Here is a 21,142-nt window from a genome sequence, read left to right on the forward strand (position 1 = left end):
CCCCGCCCCCGTCCCCGCCCATTGGCCCGCCGCCCGCTCCATATGCAAAAGAGGACCTAAGCCCTCCCCGCCGCCACGTCCGACCCGGCCGCCTGGCCACGCCCCGTGCCCCCCACATTGGCCCACTGCCCGCTCAATATCCCCAACTGAGCCCACCTCCCCCCACCACTGGCCCACCGCCCACTCAGTATGTAAAAGACACCGCCCATTGGCCCAGCGCCTGCTCAATATGCAAAACAGCCCCTCCTCCTCGTGCGCTCCTAGACCCCGCCCTGGGCCGCCCCCCGAAAATGTTTGTCAGTAACAGTTGCTTCTCCCAGGCCTTGCCCAGCCAATACCCGGGTTCCGCTCTATGGTGCCTTTTCGCTCCAGGACCCCTGAGTCCGGGAGCCCACAATAGCTTATCTTGTCCATCTTCTAACTCCAAACCCCCAACTTGGGGGGACCGGGAGACTTGACACATTTTTAGATGGCGGGGTGGATCAGGGTTCTGGGAATCTTTCTGGCCAAGCCTGTTCTTAGGGTCCTCACCCCCTTCTGCAGCCCCTTGGTGCTTGGGAGAACCTTGGTTGAGGAGGAATATGCCTGGGAAAGGCAACTATGAGTCTTTGGGAAGTGGGTGGGGTTGTTTTCGGCAGCTCCAGGGCGACCCCCCCCTCCCCCTTATCCCATGGGCTTGGCAACTGCCGCCAGACCTGGGCATTAAGATCCATTAGCAGACCAGTCAGTTCAACCAAGCTCCCTTTGGGCAACAGAGAGGAACAGAGAAGGGACCCTGCCTTATTCGCCTCTCATTACACCCCCAACCCTCTTGCTCTTCTCTAGTCCTCAAGGCCCAGCTGTGCCCCCTGGGTGTCCCCCAGCCCCACCAGAGGAAGCTGGGATATTGGGGGGGGGGGCGGGGTAGGGGCCAGGCTGTCAGCTGGCAGAGCAGGTGGCCAGCACGTGGGGGGCAGGGAGGTTGTCCCTTTGGCAACAGATGGTTGGGGGCTTGGGCTTTTCAGGACTGGGGGGAAGGGGGAGGGGCAAGCCCAGCCAGGCCATCTGCACCTGGAGTCCCCACTCCCAGAAGCCTCGCCCATCTTTTCAGCCCCACTCCACCCCCAAACCCAGAAAACGAGAAGGGGTAGGAGAGAGGGAGGGTGGTTCCCCTTTATTTAGGGTATCATTGAATGCACTGCCCATTGGGCCTGAAGACAGCTGGTGGGGGGGGGGAGGACCCAGGCATACAGGCCATCTGGAACTCCACTCCCCTAGATGGGGGCTGGGTTGGGGCTCAGAACAAGAGGGAGAGAGGATGGTCACTAAGTTCCAGGGGGTATGTGTGTGGGGGAGGCCCCTGATGGGTCCCCCTGGACTAGCACAGTTGCTGGAAGCCCAGCGGACCAGCAGGGACAGGAGATGAGTCTCCGATCTGGTAAGCGGCTCCCTGGAGGTCTCTGGGAGCTCTTGGAGTGAGTCACTGAAGGGACCCTGAGGGCTCCTGCATGAAGTCCTTGGGTACTGGAGTGAGGGCTGGCCAGTGATTCCCTGGAGGGTCAGAGTTAGCCTGAAGGTCGGGGAGCCCAGTAACTCTCATAGACCTCATGGAACAAGTCCCCACAGGAGATGTTGGCCCCAAGTCGGGCACAGGCCAGGAAAGCCCCTGCCAGCTTTCGGTGAAGGGCGTAGGTCTCCTCTGGTGGGGGGCACAGCCGATGTCGAAGCATTATGGGGATCAGGTCCTGCACCCTGCGTGCTGTGTCACCTGCCCCAAAATCGTAGGGGCTGGTACTAGCGAAGGGCTCCCCTAGGATCATGACAGCCTCCACATGGGCCTCTGAAAATGCCTAGGGGAGTGGGGAAGAGGAGTTAGGAAGGCTTTGAGGGCCAGCCATTCCCTTCCCCCCGCTTCTCCCAATTACCCTCACCTTGGTCTCAAAACCCGTCAGGAACTTCAGGTCCTGGGATTTCTTTAGGACCCCAGCCCGGTCACCGTCTGCAGCAGCCTTTACCACCTGGGGATTTGGAAAGAACAACCAAACCATGGTCAGAGGGGTCAGGACTGGGGCAAGGGCCTCTGCTCACTCTGGGCAAATCGTACCTGGGGCTTCCGAGCCCCTCACTCAAGAGACTCCCAGCCAGGGGTCCTTTCTTCAGGAGGGCCTGAGGGTCACTCTCTTCTCCCTAGGGCACTGCCCCTGCTCACCTTCTCTGGCTTTCCAGGGGAGAAGGGACCCGGGAAGCAGCTCCTCTCCAGCCAGATTGCCCAAATTCCAAGAGAGGTCAGATAAGTGCAGAATCATCATTGATCCAGAACAAAGGGCCTTAGAGGGAATCACTCCAACCCCCTCATTTTACGGAGCAGGAAACTGAGGCCGGACTTGGCCAAGGTCATTCAGGCAAGAAAACTTTGGCAGTGGGATCTGAACCCTGGGCCTCTGACTTGAATCTGTACTTCTCCCCCTGCCCCCTTCCAGAGAACCAAAGCTGCATTTCAGAGGTGTGGAAGCCGGTCCCCTGTTAAGGCCTCCGAGGCCAGACAGGGACCCCTAGGAAGCCTGTAGGGGTGGGGGAACCACTCTATTCTTATATGTGTCCCCCTCCACAGCCACTCTCAAGCCCAACCCATACCCCAAACATCACGCTCAGAGCTCATGATTTAGCCTCCCACTTGGAAGGCCGGCTGATGGGAACTGCCTTGACTGCCCTCTCATGGACTCCTCCACACTTGGTTCCCAGCACCCACTGCTTCCCTCTGCCTACAGAGAGTGCATCATCCCTTAGGGAGAGGGAAAGGCACACCCATGTGGAGAGAGGCCCCAGGCTACCGTCTGAGCTCTGCCACCAGGTCCTGGGGGGCCAAAGAGAGCATCAAGCGGGGGCCCAGGCCCCTCAACAGCTGTGCTAATTCTTTGGGTAAAGGCTTGTCACACACGTAGATGACACAGAACAGGAAGGCAGAGGACGTGGGTTCAAATTCCAGCAGGGCCACCCACATATACCTGTGCCTCAGTTTCCCCATCTAGAAAACAAGATGAAATGACAGCCCTTCTGAGTCTGTCATCCTTCCGCCCCATCCCCTCTTCCTCTTTATTAACGAAGTTCTGGATGATGTCTACCACTGCAGTCTGTACTGCCATCCCCACTCTGCTGTGCTGTTGAGTCACGTCTGACTCTCCGTGACCCCATTTGGGGTTTTCTTGGCAGATACTGGAGCGGCTTGCCATTTCCTTCTCCAGCTCATTTACGGATGAGGGGACTGAGGCAGACAGCGTGGAGTGATTTGCCCAGGGTCACACAGCCAGTGTCTGAGGAAGATGTGTTCCTGCCTGCAGGCCCAGTGCCCTGTGCACTATGATGCCCCCTAGCTTCCAACTCTCTACTCAGGTCCCTGCCTGCTCATGCAGCTTTCTTCCCAGACTCCTCTAATTGAACTTGTGGCCAGGGCCTCCACCCACCATGCCAGCCACCCCCAAAGCTTCCCAGTGGGCGCTTAATGAATGCTTATTCTGAATTCAGACCTTGTTTCTGGTGGGCTGTGGGGAGCCTTTGCCCTCTTGGCCCTCTCCTTGCCATTTCCCCGCTCTATGCATGTGACTCCCAAAGACTCTCCAACCATGTCCTCTCCTCCTCCGGATGTCCGGCTAGCATGTCTTCTCAGATCTTATATCTTAGACGCTGGACCTCTTTCTTGTGGTTATCAAACTCACCAAAAGTGACCTCGGTGAGCCTCAACAAGGACCTACTCCACCCCCCCCCCCAAAAAAAACCCCACGCACCTCGTCCTCTGCCCCTTGCTGCTTGGACCCTTCCCCTGGGTGAGCATCCTTCCAGCCCCTGACAGGGAGTCCTTCTCTGCCTTCACACTATCGCTGTTCTTCATCCTCCCTGTGACCTGGACAATGCCCTCACGCCCCTTGCGCCTTTTCCGCTTGCACCTTGCCCAGAGTCAGTGCGTCTCCTAACTGGCTTCCCTGCTCCCAGGTTCTTCCCTCTCCAGACTGAACTCCACACAAGCTCGCTGACAGATTCCTCTACCCAAAGCTGAGCTCAGTGACCCCCTGCCTCTTGCTTCTGGGCCAGACTACCCCTCCCAGGTTTGGCCCCGAGACCTTCCCAACCTGGTTCCGGCCTGTCTTTCCTCATGTGTCAAAGCTGCAGCCCAAAGGGCACTGTTGCTGTTTCTGAAGATGCTGTGATTCAGAGCGGCTCTCAACAGACATGGCCCTGCCATCTCCACCCTCTGGAGGAACCCGCAGGTGCCCCCCCCCCTTCCAGAAGGCCTTTACCCCTAAGAGCTTCGAGTTCTCAGTCACCAAGGGATGGTCTGGGCAGCAGGCGGCCTGGTGGAGAGTGCTGGGCTGCGAGGTACCAAGATCCAAGTTCAAGTTCTCCCATCTCAGATCCCTGCTAACTGGGTGACCATGGGCAGGCCACTTGATCTCCCTCAGCCTCAGTTTCTCCAACTGTAGATTGAGGTTACAATAGCACTTCCCTCCTAGGATCACATGAGATTCTACTCACCTGCCTCCCTAGGCTGTTGCAAGGGTCAAGTTGAATCATATTTATAAAGCGCTTGTGATTGCCCTCTCATCCCTCGGCACAGCCCCTGCTGACCCACTCTGGCTTCTGAAGAGGGATCCCTGCTCTTGGGGGGCTGAGGAAGCAGTCCATGCCCAGCCAGACTGCCCAAAGGCATCATTAATCTGCACTCATTTTACAGCGGAGGAAACTGAGACCCATCAACCCTCAATACCAGCTACTGATGTTCTTACTCATCTGTCTCCGCCCTCCCCTTCCTCCCCCCCTCCATGTATGCTCTCTGACAGCTCTCACATCCCCAGTGCCGAGCACAGGGCCAGGAACACAGCAGCCGCTGAACTAGATATACCTAACAAGGGGTTCCTGGAGCAAATTAAATTAAAGGGCCCAGAACCTGGAAAGGAAGGGTGGAGAAGAAACATTTTGTACTGCCCCATGGTCATCTCTGGTGCCACAGACATTCAGAATTTAACAGGACACAAACTCCAAGAAAGGTTCCCTCAACAGAACACCTGCCTTCAGATTTCCAGGCCCAGACACCTACAGGAAAGCTAACGAGAGGTGAGCCAGCTATCTGAAAACAGGAGGCAAATGGGACCTTGTCAGTCATGGAGTCCCATGAATGGACTTGGGGTCCAGAGGGAGAAAGCTCAGGAATGGGGAGGAGGTGGGCAAGGAGACCATCACAGAGTGACAGGAAACCCAGGGAAGAAAAGGTGGAACAGGGTACAGGGCATCTGGGCCCAGAGCCAAGGAGGCAGAAAAGGCAGCTGTGGCACAGACCACCTGGGCAGCAAGGGGAGGCTGAGGCAAGTTCAGCACAAAGCTGGGACTGAGGCCTGAGAGAGTGGGACCCATAGGGGCATTCTCGCTGTCAAAAACAAGGCACCAGGAACTCCTTTCCTGGCCTTGACAATGACTCCATCCTGAAAATGGTGGAGGCAGCCCCTAGGGAAAACCTCCAAAGCTTTCAATTCCCAAGCACAGGGAGGGGCCTAGGAAAGGCCCACTCTATTGTACAGGTTTTGAGAGAGAGTGGGAAAGCAGAGCATCAGGTACCTCCTGGAAGAGACTACACAAGGTTCAGGGAAAGGCAAGGAAGCGTCTTACAGACCATAATCCTGTAGAAGTCCCCACCAGGAGGGACGGCAAGCTCTCAAGAATGAACTTCTGGAGACACAGAGAGAAACTCCAATGTGGCCAAGAAAGTGACAGCCAAAAAGAACCATGTGGCCCCAACAGAAACCTACTGAAAACGTTAGATTGTAAAGGGAAGATGGATTCTCCAACAGAAAAGTGGTCAAAGGATATGAGCAAACCAATATCAAAAGAATTGTAGCTATTACTAAGTGCAAAGCTAAACTGGGTTTCAACACACCTTCTGCACATTGACAGAGATGACCAAAGATAGAAATGTTGGTCAGTGGTGGAGAGGCTGTGGGAAGGTGGGCACACTAGGGCATTGCTGGTGGAGCTGTGACTCATGAGGTACAAACATAAAGCAACGTGGAATTATGTAATTAGAGTGCCTAAAATGTCCACAGGCTTTGATCCAGAGATTCCTCTGCTAGGTCACTGACAAAAAACCAGGTGCCATGGAGACCGTGATACTTACAAAGAAAAAGTCAATGCCCATTGACTGGGGAATGGTTAAGCAAACTGGTCTGTAAGATGGAACATGGTGGTGCAGTAAGAGATGACAACGAGATGGATGCAGAAAAGCCTGGAAACACTTAACATGAACTGATGCAGACTGCAGGGAGCAGAGCCTGGATGGCGACAATGACGTACGTGCAAACAACACCCCCCACAGAGTGACTGAATGAGCTGGCTGGGACTCAGAGGCAAGCTCGGAGGAGCACCGCTGGCCCAGCCACCTGTGCCCAGGCAGGGGTGCACGGATGCAGAATGCTGTGAGAACAGACCCCCTCCCCCTCCCCCAATCTGAGTGTTAGAAAGACACGAATGAGCTCCTTGCATGAGGAGGGGAGGCCCCTTCTCTGGGAGAGCCGCAGCCACACGGAAGCTGCCAAGGCGGCAATGTGAACGAAAAAGAGATGGAAACGGGATGAGAAATGTAGGCATCAGGTAGAATTTGGGCGCAGCCAAAACACAAGCTCAGGTGGGGCCATCGTCCTGCATGTGGTCACCACACACAAGAATGATCTGGGCAGACCCAGGAGCTGGGTGGGGTCTGGTGACATTCTGGCCATGGACAACCTTTTATCGCACAGAGTCAGATTTAAACAATATAATAAATCATTTTCCCTGCAATATAATGTTAGATTTTTTTAGAGGTCTATATTGATTTTGCTGACTTTTTCCCCTCTTTTTCTCTTTATTTTGGAGGCAAACAGGGGAGTAAGTGATCACACCCTTGCCTTAGGAAGACTCTCTTTTCAGGTGGGTGAAAATGATGGTAGTCCAGGCAAAGGTGATAGTTCAGGCCTGAACTGAGCGATGACTGTGAGTGGGAAGGGTACGGATATGAGACAGGGTGGAGGAAGAATGGACACCATGTGGCAACTGATTGGATTAAGAGGTGAAGGAGAGCAAGGGGTCAGAGATGAACACTGGGAAATATCAAACTGAGGGGAGGTCTGGAAGGAGAGGGAGCGTGGAGGAGAGGCGGGTTCAAGATGGAAGAGGAGGAAGAATTCTACTTTGGGAAAGGGACAGCCAGGTGAAGATACACTGGAAGAAGGTGGTGATGCTGGGCTGGGGAGACCAGAGCTAGATCCTGAGATCTCACAGAGAACATGCTTGAGCCCAGGGGAGCTGAGGAGATCAGCAGGAGGGGCAGCCCCAAGATGAGGGCTGTGGAGGACGCCCACAGGCACGGACTAGGGCAAAGGATCCAGCAAAGGAGATGGAAGAATGGTCAGACCTTCTGAGGCCATCCAGAAAAAGGTCCTCTGGACACAGCAGTTAAGAGATCCCAGATTTCTGCTGGATAATGAGATCAGAAGCTGGAGTACAAAGGGTTAGAATTAGGGGAAGGTGAGGAGGGGGAGGTAACGTGAACCCCCTGCCTTTTTCTAGGCATCTGGCTCAGGGATACAGGATGACGTTAAGGGGTGGCAGGAGAAAAAGAAAATGTGGAGATGGAAGAAAGAGAGTGAATGAGTAGAGGGGCGGGCTCCTGGTGTCAGAGGCCTGGGCAAAGAGGCTGATCTCTGGCCTCGGCAGGAAGGCCACCTCCTCATCAGAGTGGAGATGGAATTCAGGATCTGGAGGTGAGAGGTCAGGGAAGGATGAGGGCACAGACAAGAAGTCGGGACCAGCCACCAGCAGTGAGGGCCAGCATGGGCATCATTCAGGGAGATGTCTAGGAAGGTCTGAGCAACAAGGGGACATGATGCTATGGGGTTGGTTACCGGAGTGCCAAAAGGGGAGAGCAGGGAGGCCAAGGGGGGCCCAGAGGCAGAGGGCACAGGGAGCCTGGGCTCCAAGTGGTGTATGTCAGCGGGGAGGGGGCAGGCAGGGTGTGACTGAGGATGGGGAGAGGAAGGTCAGGCTGGGCCTTCAGGAGATCAATGATCTGGCAGTCCCGGGCTCCAGGGAGCGGGACATGGGCCACTGAAGTCCTGATATAGAAGGGTAGGTGTGGGGCAGGAGAGGAAGGCTGAGAAGTGAGCCAGATACACTGGGCTGAGAGAGAAGGGAGAGGAGGGGGAGGAAATGGGGGAGAGGAGAGGAGGATGAGGTAAGAAAGGGAGGAGGAAGATGAGGAAGATGAGGGAGGAAGGATGTGACAAGCAGCAGCTAGCCGGGGCTGAACCAGGCTTTGTTTGAATGCTGCCTCCAACACTTAGCTATAGCACTGACCAAATCACCTATGCCCTTGCTTTGCTTTTTAGGTGGCCAGGTAGCTCTGGAGCTCTGGGCATCAAATGTGGCCTCAGACACTTCCTAGCTGTGTGACCCTGGCCAAGTCATTTCACATCCTTCCACCTCAGTTTCTACAGCTATAAGGTGGTAATAACAGCAGCCCCCAGCCCCCAGGCTGCTGTGAGCCCCAAATGAGCAGCAGAGGCCAAGCACCTCCGCAAACACCCTGAAGCCTCATCCAAGTGCTTGCTCACTGCCTGCCTCGTCCTCCTCCCACTCTGTGGCTGGGATTGGGGTGGCCAGGGCCGTGGCGTTTTCTGGGACAAGGCAGACTTCTGTGAGTGTGAGGGGCCAGAAAGAGCATGAGGAGAAGTAGGAAATTTAAGGACAGAATGAGAATTCCAGAGGTCCCGAGACAGGGAAGGCCTGACTGGCTGGGAGCAGGGGGAGGGGATGAAGTGGACAGAGGTGAAAGGCTAGAAGCAGATTTTCTACAAGGCAGGGGGTCAGCAGAGGAGGCTGGGGTCGGCTAGCATTGTGTGGGCCAGTCAGATTCCCACCCTCAAGAACAAGGGGACGGTGGTGAGGAAAGCTAAGGATGACAAGGAAGGAAAAGCAGAGACCTTAACCAGGGTTGGCACTGCTGCCTGGGTCCGCCTGGACTGTGACCAGGCCCGTGACCAGGGAGAGAGGCCTGGGTGGTTCAGGCTCCTGTCACTTCTATTTTCTCTGCCCAGGAGAAGGATCTTCTGATGGAAAAGGACAGGATGAAAATAGGCAGCAGGGAGTCAGGGCACCAGGCCCATGTGATCTCCACCATCAGAAAATGGAGGAGGTGGCAGATGGGATGGCTGAGGCACTGTTGGTGACCTTTGAGAGACCAAGGAGAACAGCAGAGGGACCAGAGGACTAGAGAAGGGCAAACACAAGCCTGTCAAAGTGGGCAAAGGAGGGAGGCTGCGAAACTAGCCCAGGAGTGCCAAGGCCGCTTGCGTCATTCTAATGGATAAGATGGCGCGCACTCGGTGGCCATCCTGGGTGACACAGGAGACTCAGGACTGGCTGGGCAGCCATGCGGAACTAAGGAAGCCTGGGGGTCTGGGCTTGGCCCTGGCTAGTTGGCAGCTGAATCAGTTCTTTGGCTGAAGGCCTCGTTGGCATGCCAGCTGTTGGAGGCGGTGACCTGGGTTCAAATCTTGTCTCTGTCACTCGCTACTTATGTGTCCTTGGGCAGGTACTTGACCTGCCTCAGTTTCCCCTTCTGTAAAGTCTAGTTCCTGTTTTCCATCCCTCCCTCCTCTGCACTGGTAGTTTCCTAGCCAGTCTCTTGCCTCTCCCTGTGTCCTGAGGGCTGAGCAGGAGGAACTTGGTAAACACTGACTGGCTGGCTGCTCTGTGGTGTCCTCTTATGATGGCCAGGCTGGCCCCCAAGAAGCTCACACAGAGCGAGCTGAGCCGCTCTGCTGGAGGCTGCTCGCTTCCTTCTGAGCTCTTTGGGGTTCCCGGGGAGGTCCCTGGCTGTCTGCCTGGGCTTCACCCGTCAGCTCCAGTAGAGCCTATGGTAGATGATAACAAGGCCTTGGCAACCTGGGGGCTGCAGAAGGGTGGTCTCCTTCCATGAGATCAATGTAAGGTCTCATACATGGCATCCTGAGAATCCAGGTCAGGAGCCTAAGGTGGGGCTGGAAATGACTTGGGAGTGGGGGCATAGGTGCTGCTATGATCGCTGTTTTACAGAAGAGGAAACCAAGGTACACCGAAGGTGAGTCACTTGCACAGGGCCACACCGCTTCAAAGTGTCTGAGGTTGCATTTGAACTCAGGTCATCCTGACTCCAGGCTGGGGCAGGGCTCTACCTACAGTGGCGCCCACTAGTGGCTGCTCGGTGCTTTTCAATGCAATGTCTAGTTCTGCCCTCTGGGTCAAACAGGGCAGGTCTACCCCCTCTTCCATAAGCTATTGGTCATGTTCTTGAAGGAGCGAGCCAGCCCTCTCTTATTTGGGCCAGGACCCCCTACTTCCTTCCCCTGAGCCCTGCAGGACCCACTCACAGCCCCACACTTATCCACATCTGGGTCAAGGGCAACAAGGGGTGACCAGCTGCCCAAGCTTTCTGGGGCAGCAGCTGAAGGCTGGGCGAGCAAGCCAGGAAGTGGAGGCTGTGCAGCCTGAAGGGGTGAAGCCTCGAGCTGGCAAACAGATGCTCAGTGCCACAGAGAGGAGAGATTAGCTCTCGTGCTGGCAGGCTCAGGGGGCCTTGGTTTACCAAGGGCAGCACCTGGAGGCAATGTTTGGCTCAACATAACAAGACTTTCTAACAATCAGAACTGCCTCTCTGGGAGGTGTCCAGGCCCAGGCTGAGCCCATCCTAGAGGTCTGTCCTAAAGGGCAGACTAACCAGAAGATCCGGTGAGAAAGAACTTGAGGGGGGAAGGGTAGAGAGCAGAGGTGGGGGCCCTCCACCCAAGGATCAGAACCTCACCTCGATGTAGTGGTCTGTGAACTCTGACCTAAACTCCCGGCTCGCCCCGAAGTCCAGCAGGGTCACCTATGGGGGCAGAAGCAGAGGCTAGGGATTGATAAATGACATGGGCCCTGGTGCCCCCCTCCCATATGGGTGAGCCAGGTGTTGAGGCACCCACCTTGTGGCTAGAGAGATCATACAGGAAGTTGGCCCAGTTGGGGTCCGTCTGCATGAATCGGAACTCAAACAGTTCCTGAAGGCAGAGCCGCAGGAGCTCACGGCAGATCTGGGGGGCAAGATTGGGGTGGGGGGAATGACCGTAGGGATTCTGCCCTCGCCCTATGGTTACCCCCCATCCCTGCCAGATTCACACATCCCCTCCTGCCTCAGGGGATCCCAGAGCTGACCATTGCCAAGGACTCTAAACAAGATGGGTTGAATGGTTCTTGCAGGTTTTCGCCTGCCTCTCCAAAGCAGGTTCTCTGATTCCTCTTCTAGCCCGAGTGCCCCTTACCTGGTTCCGGACATCTTGGCTCAGGCCCTGGCACTGGTCCAGGGGTACCCCGCTGGCCAACTCCATGGCCAATACCCGACTTGTGCTCAGCTCCTCGATCACAGCAGGCACCCGGAAAAAACGATCCCCTTCCAGGAGCTGCCTGCGGGTCACAGGGACAGGAGGTGGGAAGAGGAAGGGGCCCGGCCCCCTCTGGGCCTGCTCTCCTAAGAAGCTGTGTGACCTGGGCAAGGACCTCCCTCACTGATAAAATAAGGCTTTAAACAGGAAGCTTAGTGATCTCCTTCTGGCTTTGCCCCCAGAGACCTGGCAGCCAGAGGCCCAGGCTCTGCTTGTCCCCCAGGTGCCTCCCTTCAAAGCCCATCTCCTCCCTAAGAACTCTCCTGATCCCTCCCTCAGGAGCCAAAGCCTCCTCTCTGGACATGATGGTGTGTCTTATCTGGCTTCCTCTCAATAGAATGGAAGCCTCTTGAGGTCAGGGTCCATAATAATGCCTGGGATTTCCTGGGGCACCAACCTTGAGGTCATAGTCTTAGACTTGTCACTGGCATGGAAGGGTGAAATCCAGACCTTCCTGACCATGTGCCCAGCACACGGTAGGTGCTTTATAAGTGCTAGGTGTAGAAAAGCTAGGAGCGAGCCCCTCCCCACTCCTCTGTCGGGAGTGGAGGGTCCTGGGGTGTGGGACATGGCAGAGGACATCAGGCTTAATTGACGTACTGAGAAGCTTTGCTGGTTTTCTCTCTTTTTTCCTTCAAAATCCATTCTTTGTTCTATATTCTATGATTTGTTCCTCTGGGAGGGAAGATGGGAGGAATACTGGAGAAATTCTGGCTCTATTATCCATCCAGATGTGTGGAATAAATATAGCCATGCTTGGCGAGATGAACTCCAGTCAGCATGTCCTGGACTGGAATCTTGCCTCAAGCACCCATCGACTTTGTGACTGAATGAAGCCGCTGAGGGCTCTGCCTTCTGGATGGACTCGGCCTCTTATGCATCTCCAGGACTAAATCTGGGGTCCTCTGAGTGAATCCTTCACCTGTGACCTCCCCTCTAGAACAGTAAGCGTGCTGGCCCCTCCCTGGCTGAGGCTCCCAGCCCTAGAAGGCCAGAGCTAAGGAGAGCCTCAGTTCTCTGCCTGAAGACCACTGAGGCAGAGGGAGGCTCACATTTACTTCAGACCAGCTCTGACCATCAAGAGGCATTCCCAGACAGTCAGCCTCGACTGACCCCTCTGGAATTCCAACCCACTGTTTTCTGAGGTGAAAAAGGACGAAGCTAAGCCCTCCAAAGGGCTGCAATCATGACCCTCCTGAGCCTTCCTTCTCCAGCCAAAAAATCTCCAAGTGTTTGTCAGGTGACACAGACTCAAGGCCCCCCCTGACCTGGCTGCCCTCCTCTGGACACTGTCTAGCTTAGCAATGTCTATTTTAGGATGTGGTGGCCAGAAGTGGACACACAGCGCCAGACAGATGTGGAACAGATGAGGGGCTTCCTTGTTCTTGGAAGTTCTGGGGTGTGTGTATGTATGTGCACGTGTGTATGTGTGCGTGCATGTGTATATATGTATGTATATGTGCACATGTGTAAGCATGCATGTGCGTATGTCTATGGAGTGAGACACTCATCACCCTTCTATCTACTAGGTTGTGGCTTGGGTCATTCAGGGCTGGCCACAGGTCTGAGCCTTGCCTGTCACTGCCCAGCCAGGGCCAAGTGTGGGGCCACAGTGGGGGAGGGCAGCCTGGTCAGGGCTCAGGCAGCACTGAATGCCCACTGCTCACCTGAAAGTACGGGCGCAGGCAGCCTCCCGGCGATAGTCACACTCCCAAGCCAGCTCCCGCTGCAAGGCCTGAAGACTCTGCTCAGCAAAGAGGCCTGTGAGAAAGGGCATCACTACCAGCCTGCACCAGGCCTTAAAGGGTACAAAGCTGATCTGACTGAGCTGGGAGGGAGGTGCTATTCTCATCTCCATTTTACAGAGAAGGAAATGGAGGCTTCAGGTTGTGTCATGACCTGGGGGCCAAGGATTCCAGGCTCACCTTCGGGCAAGGTCACGCTCATCTTCAACACGGCTAGCAGATTCTCCACGTCACTCCGGATGCTCTGGGACACACCTGGGTACTGTGGGGAAAGGGAACATGTGCCACTGGGACCCTTGACACCGCTTCAGGACTGGATGCCTCGCTCCTCTCACCTGGACCTGTGGCTCACCTGGATCTTCACAGCCACCTCGGTCCCGTCCTGCAGGATGCCCTGGTGCACCTGACCGATGGAGGCAGCGGCAAAGGGCCTCTCTTCCAGGGAGGCCATCTTAGTCTGCCAGTTCCTGCCGAGTTCTTCCTCCAGGACTCTCTGCAGCAGAGGCAGGCCATTGGGCAGTCAGGAGGGCAGCCCTAGAACCACCCCTCGGGAGCTGTCCAAGGCAGCACCCCAGCCACTCACCATCATCTGCCATCGGGGCATGAAGTCAGCGCTCTGCCGGACCCTCTCAAAGATGCGCTGCAGCTGGGGGCTGATGAAACTGTTGTCTGGGGATGGCAGGAAAGGGTGGGAGGGTCAGGGAAGGAGGAGCCCAGGGGGCCAGAGCTGAAGGGCTCAAGAGTGTGTCCAGGGCCCTGGAGCCGGGGGTCAGTGTCCGGGAGGGTGAGAGGCTATTAGGACTGGGCTAACTGGAGGGGCCGGGGGTCCGTACCCTGGATGCTTAACATCTGGCCAACCTTGAGTGCTGCTCCTCGGACTGTGCACAGGGTCTTCACTATCCGCTCAGCATTGGCTTCAGAGAGGAAGGGGCTGGGGCCCAGAACAGGGCCACCTTCTAGGGAAGGAATGGTGCAAGTGGAATGGATGGAGCACCTGCAGCCAGGGCAGCTCCCCCAGCCCCTCAGGTGTCCTCACTTACCCCCATGCGTCTGCCCTCCTGACAGCGATGTCTTGGCCACTTCGACCAGGGCGCCAAGGCTCAGGCCCACTGCTAGTCCTGCAGTGGGAGGCAAAGTCAGGCACTGTTCCGGGCCCTGACCCCCATGCCTCCCTTTTCTTGTCCTCTCTCAGTCATCAAGCCCCTCACGCTCGCTCCATCTTTCCCTTTGGTTCCGATCTCTCCAGCCTAATTCCCTCCCATCATCTGTCACATCACACATTTTGGAAGTCACACGAAGGCCAGTGAGCGCTGCCCACTGGAGGGCCTCCCTAGGTGGCCTGGCCCACTTCTGTGCCACTCGCACTGTTAGCTCCAGCGCTCTTCTTGCTGTTTTACTAGCACGTGCCTCTCAAGCTGCCTTTTACTGTGTTTTAGTCACAGGCTCAAAGCTTTCAAACAAGAAGGGATTTCAGAGGCTGTCTAGTCTAACCCCTCAGTTTACAGATAAGGAAACTGAGTCCCAGAAAGGTTAAGCAATCCATCCCAGGTCACACAATACTAACTGGCATAGCCTTTTTCTCAGCTCCCCTGCTTTGACCCCACCTCTCCTACTCCCGTGTACCGCCCCTCCCTGCCCTGCTTCTCTTTCTGACCTGATTTCCCATCTCCTCCCTTCTGGGCTCTATGGATTCATGTGCTCTTTCCCCAACTTCACATTCTATCTCCCACCTCCGTACCTTTGCCTAGGCTGTTCACCCCTGATAATCCTGACCCTCCTTCTGGGCTCAGCACAGAGGTTCTCTCTTACAGTTGTTAGCACTCTCTCCCTTAAACTTTATCAATTTATTTCTACAGTACTTCCAAATACTTGTTTATCAAGTAAGATTCGAAGAGTATTCGTTAAGCATCCACTGTGTGCCAGGCATCGTGGTTGCAGATACAGAGACGAAACTGGAACAGCCCCTGCCCCGAAGGGGCTTCCAGTCTGTCAGGGCAGCCCCACAGCTACACAACTAAGTACAGAACAGTGCCAAAGGGATTTCCAGGAATTGGCTGGGAAGGTCCTCATGATCCTATGGTAGGGAAGGGCCAAGTGAGGAGAGAGGGATTGCAAGGGGAGAGGAAGGGAGGGAACAAGGGAGGGAGTGTGAGTGAGTGTGTGTGTGTGTAGGGGGGTGTCCTGCTTGGGCAAAGGCTTGGAGATGGGAGATTGAAGGTTCCATACAGAAACCAGCCAGCTGGCCAATCTGACTGAGGACCCAAAAGAACACTGGAAAGAAAGATGCAGGACAGACACTGGAAAGCTTGAAATGACAACTTCGGGAGTTTGTATTTGATCCCGGAGGCAACAGGAAGCTGTTGAGGATTTTTTATCTGGGGGGCTGTAGAGGCATGACAAGGTCAGATTTGTGCTTTAGGAAAATCAGTGTGGAGGCTGGATGTGGGTGATGACCCATCAGGAAAGCGATGAGGGCAGGCACTCTAAGCAGGAGACACACGTGATGGAAATAGGATCGACAAGATCTAGCAACCACCTGGTTGGCGAGAGAGGCCGAGGAGTGGGGGCCCATTCTGGCTGAGACTGGGTGCCAGGAGGGATGGCAGTGCCCTCAGCAGGCAGATGGAGGTTGGCCATGATGGGTGAAGACAATGAGCTCCACTGGAGACATGTTGAGTGGTAGGTTTAACCCATGGTAGTCAGTGAAGGTGGGGCTTCCCTCTCTCTGGGCCTGGAGTCAGGAAGATCTGAATTCAAATCCAGCCTCAGAGGCCTACTAGCTGGGGGACTCTGGGCGAGTCATTTAACCTCCGTCTTAATTTCCTCAACTGTAAAACGGTAAGGATCACAGCGCCTATCAATCAGCGCTGTTGTAAGGAACAAGTGAGGTAACTGAGATCTGGCTCTGCATATGTGTTTATCCTGTTCCCCCCAGTTAGGGGGATGGTAAGAATGGCCTGCACTCTGTCCCAGGAGGGGAGTGCTGGCTCCTTCTCCTGATCTTGCCCTCTGACTCCCGTGCCGCTCAGCGCTTTGTTCCGGGCCCTCTTCTCTTCTCCCTCCAAAGGACATCACCTGGGGGGGGGGTCTCATCAGCTCTCATGGATCCAATGACCTCTCTAGGCTGACAACTCTCACATCTACCTTCCCCACCCCAGTCTCTGCTGACCTCCCATCTCCCCTCTCCCACTGCCTCTCAGACATCTCTACCTGGAGGTCCAGTAGACATCTGAAACTCAACATGTCCAATATGGAACTCATTCCCCCCGCCCCCAAGTCCTCCTCCTCCCTGGCACTCAGGTTCCTAACCTAGGAGTTATCTGTCACCCTTCCCACCATGGCCCTATCCCCTAACCAAGCTGAGGCCAAGGCCAGCTGCTACCACCTCTGCAGCATCTCTTGGACACGCCCCCTTCTGCCCCAGATATGGCCCCTACCCTGGTGCAGGCCCTCATCCCCTCCCCACTGGACCACTCCAGTAGCTGCTGGGTCTCTCCCCACTCCGATCCCCCTTCATTCAGCCACCAAAGGGATGGTCCTAAAGTGCAGGCCTGTCTGATCATGCCACGCCCTACTCTGTAAACTCCAGGGGCTCCCTATCACCTTCAGGAGCAGATACAAAATCTTCTGTTTGTCGTTCAAAGCCCTTTCCTCCCCTTCCCATGTTCTTACACCCAACTTCCAGATGAGTTCTCCTCAGTCCTGGATTCCTATCTTTTGCCTCCCGGCATTGTCTCGGGCTGCTCCATGCCCACCCCAGGCCAGCCCCCTCCTCCACTCTAACTACTGACCTCCAAAGCTTCCAAAGTCCCAACTTTAAAATCTCTCCTCCTCCTCCAGGAAGCCTTCCCTAGCCGCCCCGCCCCCCTTCATTACAGAGCCTTAATTATCTCCTATTTATCCTGAGATAGCTTTGTATAGATTTGTTTATGTGTTGTCTCCTCTGTTAGATTGTTAAGCTCCTAGAGGGCAGGGGCTGTCTTTGGCCTGTCTTTGTAACCCCAGCCTTTACCCTTAATACTTGTGGACCAGCCACCCTGCTCTCAGTCTCTCTGACATGGGCTCTGTTTCTCCTTGCCTGGCTTGTCTCCCTCACCTGATTCCACTGTCACAAATCATGGAAGCCTGGTACTAAAAGGGATGAGAAATAATGGTGTCCAACCTGTGGCTGAACAGTAATGCCTGTCAAGTGATCCCCCATCCCCATTTCCCTGGTCCCTTGAACAGCTCCAGGGATGGGAACACCTGCTACCTTCTGAGGTGTCAGATTGTATGGTCTGTGCCCCTGGAGACATCTTGCCTCCAGCTGCACAGGGTGGTACCTACCCCCAAAGTTGGCCAGGCGACTGATCCGAGAAGCAGGCACCTTTCGCTCCCGGGCACGCTCACTCAGCTGGGGAAATGGAGGGGAGAAATCGGGGTAGTTGACTAGTGAGGCCTGGGGAGGGGCACTGTGGGGAAGGGGCCGGGGTTGAGCCAGTGGGAGCCATCGGTCAGGAGATAGCATAGAGAGTACTGTAAGGGGCAAGGTCATTGGACAGATGGTGTGGGCACAGGGGAGGCATTACCTGGGGCCTCTGCCCCACTTTGGGCCGGGCTGCTTCCCGGGCTCTCTGGATGTCTTCTTTGCTCAGCCCAGAGGCTTCGGCTAGCCCCTCACGGTTCTGAGTCCTGGCCGAGGAGGCATCACATGGGTGCGAAGGCGAGGCTGAGGGCCACTGACAATTCCTTCTTGGGATAGTGGAGGGGTGCAAAGCCTGACCCAGTCTCTGGGCACTGCCTCTTAAGCGTTCAGACCACATCGCCTAAGGGAGAGAGGAGAGGAGGGGTCTGAGCTCTTCCCTTCAACATGACTAGGGGCCCCTCTCCCTTTCCTCTTCCCTTTTGTGGGCTCAGGGTTATTTGCCTCCCCCGCTCCCCACATCTTCCTTTTGCCTTCTTTCTCCATTCTCTTTTCTTTGCCCCTTCTTTTGGCCTTCCCTTTCTCTCCAGGGTTCTTTTCTACTGCCCCTCCCCCTCCTCAGCACTCTTCCTTCCTCTCCCCCCATCTCCTCCTCCTCTCTCTCTCTCCTGACCCCCTCCCCCTTTTCTTTCCCCCTTGGCCTCCTCTTCCTACTCTCTAGCCCATCTCCCTCCTCTGTCTCTCTGGCCCCTCTCTCCTCCACCCCCTTCCCCTTCTCTCTCTCTCCTGATCTCTCTGGCCCCCCTCTCCTCCACCCACTCCCCCTTCTCTATCTGACCCCTCTGTCCTGGCCTCCTCCCCCCCCCCACCCCTCCTCCTCTGTGTCTCTAGACCCTCTCTGCTCCACCCGATCCCCCTTCTCTCTCTGGCCTCTCTCTCCTGGTCCCCTCCTCCTTCTCTCTCCCCCTTGGCCTCCCCTTCCCTCTCTCTAGCCAGTCTCTCCTCCACTCGCTCCCCTATCTCCCTCTCCCCTGATCCCCCCTTCTCTCCCCTGATCCTCCTCCTCTACCTCTCTGGGCCTTCTCTACCCCCTCCCCATTTTCTCTCCCTGACTCCCCCCTCCTCCCCCTCTCTGCCCCTCCTCCCCCTCTCTGCTCCTCCTCCTTCTCTGTTCCCCCAGCCCAGCATCGTTCCGCTCCCCCCCCCCTCCGTTGCTAGGCACCCACAGCTCCTCCTCATGCAAGGTCCCCCTTACTCCAAGGCCCGTCCGTAAATTCAGCACTGCCCCCCAACTTCCGGGATATGCGGCCCCCCCCCCCCCCCCCCCCCCCGCTGCTCGATCCTGGCCAATGACAGAGCGGGCTGCCGCGCTGACTGACGGGAGCCAAGCCTCAAGGGAGGAGGGTTGGACTGGAGCTGGTGCGCGTGTAGAGGCGGGGGGCGGGGATAGGGCCTCGGGGCGGGACTAGGGGCGTGGCTGTGCGTCGCGCTGCGTGCGCCTCTTCTGTCCCTCGCTGCCCTCTGACGCCCCCTTCCCACTCTGCACACTTTCCCTCCTCTTCCATAACAGGCGTTCCCACTTCTTCTCTCCCCTTCTTTGCACGGCCCCCCACTTCTGCTACCCTTTCCTTGCAGGCCCCCCACTCCTGTTTCCCCCTCCTTTGCAGGCTCCCCATTTTCTGCAACCCCCTCCTTTGCACGCCCCCCCACTTCTCCCTCCTTTTCACGACCCCCCGCTTCTGCTTCCCTCTTTGCATGGCCCCCTACTTCCGCTCCTCCATCCTTTGCACGGCCCCCCACTTCCTCCTTTTCACGACCCCCCACTTCTGCTTCCCTCTTTGCATGGCCCCCCACTTCTCCCCCCTCCTTTGTACGGCCCCCCACTTCTCCCTCCTTTTCACGACCCCCCGCTTCTGCTTCCCTCTTTGCATGGCCCCCCACTTCCGCTCCTCCATCCTTTGCACGGCCCCCCACTTCTCCCTCCTTTTCACGACCCCCGCTTCTGCTTCCCTCTTTGCATGGCCCCCCACTTCTGCTCCCCCCTCTTTTGTACGGCCCCCCACTTCCGCTCTCCTGTTGCATTGTCCCTGTCTTCTGCCTCCCTCACCCAGCTTTCCTTCCTCTTCTGGAAGCACTGTAGGAAACGCTATTCACATCCACAGACATCCTCAGGCTTAGTTCCACCAGGGCTTCTTTCGCCTCTCTCCATACTTCCCTCCTCCCTCCCTCCTGTTTCTCAGGTTTGAGGACGTGGGGAGAACCTGGGGGAGGGGGAGGGTGCTGTGCCCTGGATATTAATGAGAATGAGATGCAGAGCGGTGGGCACCTGAGTCAGCTCTGACATTTTAGGAAATCCGAGGTGCGGGTGGGGGTGGGGAGGGGGAAGAAATTGGGCCACCAGGTGGGAGGGCCTGGGAGAATTCCAGTCTCCACACACACAGCCCAGGAGTGAGTATAGCTGACTCATCCCAGCACCTGTCATTTCTTCCTGGTCTCATTCTCCCTAGAGGGCTAGAGAATGGAGCCCCAGAAACCTCCTTACTTTCAGCCAGTTACCTTGTGACTCACTCTAGGTTGCACCTGACCCCAACCCCTCGGAGTGACTCAGTTTCAGCTGAAAGTCCCCTCTATGTTCTCACCATCCCTCACACTTTGCTGTGGTGAGGCATCGACTTCTGAGTCAGGTGGTGGGCTGGTGACAGGTCCTATCTAGATACAGACATCTGGACCCAGACGCCCGGAATCTCCCATTACAAGGGGACTTAGGTGCCTGTCCTTTGTCCCCAGCTCCCTCACCTCCACCACACACTCTGCCTTGCCTTTGAAATTACCTCACAGTGATACGCACACACTGTATCTATCTTGTATGAACATTGTTACTCACGTGTTGTTACTCCAGCTCTTAACACAGTGCCTGATACATAGTAAGAGCTTAATAAATGCTTATTGCTTGAGTATATTGCCTTTTGACCTAACTGAAGGACCTGTGCATTCGGTGTCTTTTACAATAATAATCATTAACCTTTGTACTTAGCTTTAAGGCTGGTAAATCGCTTTCCACGTATTTCACAGGAGGCTTGAAACAGCCCTGTGTGATATAGACTGCAGGAATTGTTATCCAATAAAAATAACAATACATAATAATAAAGACGATGATGCCGCTGCAATTATTTTCAGAGTCTGTACTAGCTACTCCCCAAAAGAGTAAACTGAAGTTGGTTCACTCAAGATGGTGACACGCGCCTTCCGTAAGTCTCAATTCCAAGGATGACATATACTTATGTTTCTACGAATATATAATTTCTCTCCTCCTAGCTACGTGACCCATCCAGAGAATAACAAAAGAGAAAAGGGGTTTTTCTTACCTAGGAGTAGGGTTAAGTAGCGTGTTGGGCGTCCAGACCAGACAAGTACTTATTAAAACTGAAGAGGAGGCTTAAATTGTTACAAAGGAAAGAAGGTCACTTTTAGCATGTCCATTTACACAAGACCAAAGGACCTGGGACCTTCTTTACAATCCGCCCATCAATTAGCATTGTTAA

General features: G+C 55.6%; 1 protein-coding gene across 3 annotated transcripts; it reads right to left on the reverse strand.

Annotated features, from left to right (window-relative positions):
- Positions 1–1,127: 1,127 nt before the first annotated feature.
- COQ8B (coenzyme Q8B) lies at positions 1,128–21,034 on the reverse strand. 3 transcript variants are annotated; one of them, XM_036742949.1, is made up of 14 exons: positions 20,966–21,034; positions 17,767–18,003; positions 17,525–17,591; positions 14,239–14,316; positions 14,032–14,154; positions 13,782–13,867; positions 13,551–13,691; positions 13,379–13,460; positions 13,121–13,214; positions 11,334–11,475; positions 10,998–11,105; positions 10,838–10,903; positions 1,911–1,997; positions 1,128–1,829 (listed from the first exon to the last, which is right to left on the reverse strand). In XM_036742949.1, the coding sequence occupies exons 2-14, from the start codon at positions 17,998–18,000 to the stop codon at positions 1,545–1,547; spliced, it is 1,593 nt and encodes a 530-aa protein (XP_036598844.1). In that variant the 5' UTR covers positions 18,001–18,003; positions 20,966–21,034; the 3' UTR covers positions 1,128–1,544. The 3 variants fall into 3 exon arrangements, with proteins under 3 accessions (XP_036598844.1, XP_036598843.1, XP_036598842.1); XM_036742948.1 differs by lacking the exon at positions 20,966–21,034 and adding an exon at positions 18,856–18,921; XM_036742947.1 differs by lacking the exon at positions 20,966–21,034 and adding an exon at positions 18,827–18,880.
- Positions 21,035–21,142: the final 108 nt, after the last annotated feature.

The sequence above is a fragment of the Trichosurus vulpecula genome, chromosome 2 (assembly GCF_011100635.1).
Source record: "Trichosurus vulpecula isolate mTriVul1 chromosome 2, mTriVul1.pri, whole genome shotgun sequence".
NCBI classification, from domain to species: Eukaryota; Metazoa; Chordata; class Mammalia; order Diprotodontia; family Phalangeridae; genus Trichosurus; species Trichosurus vulpecula.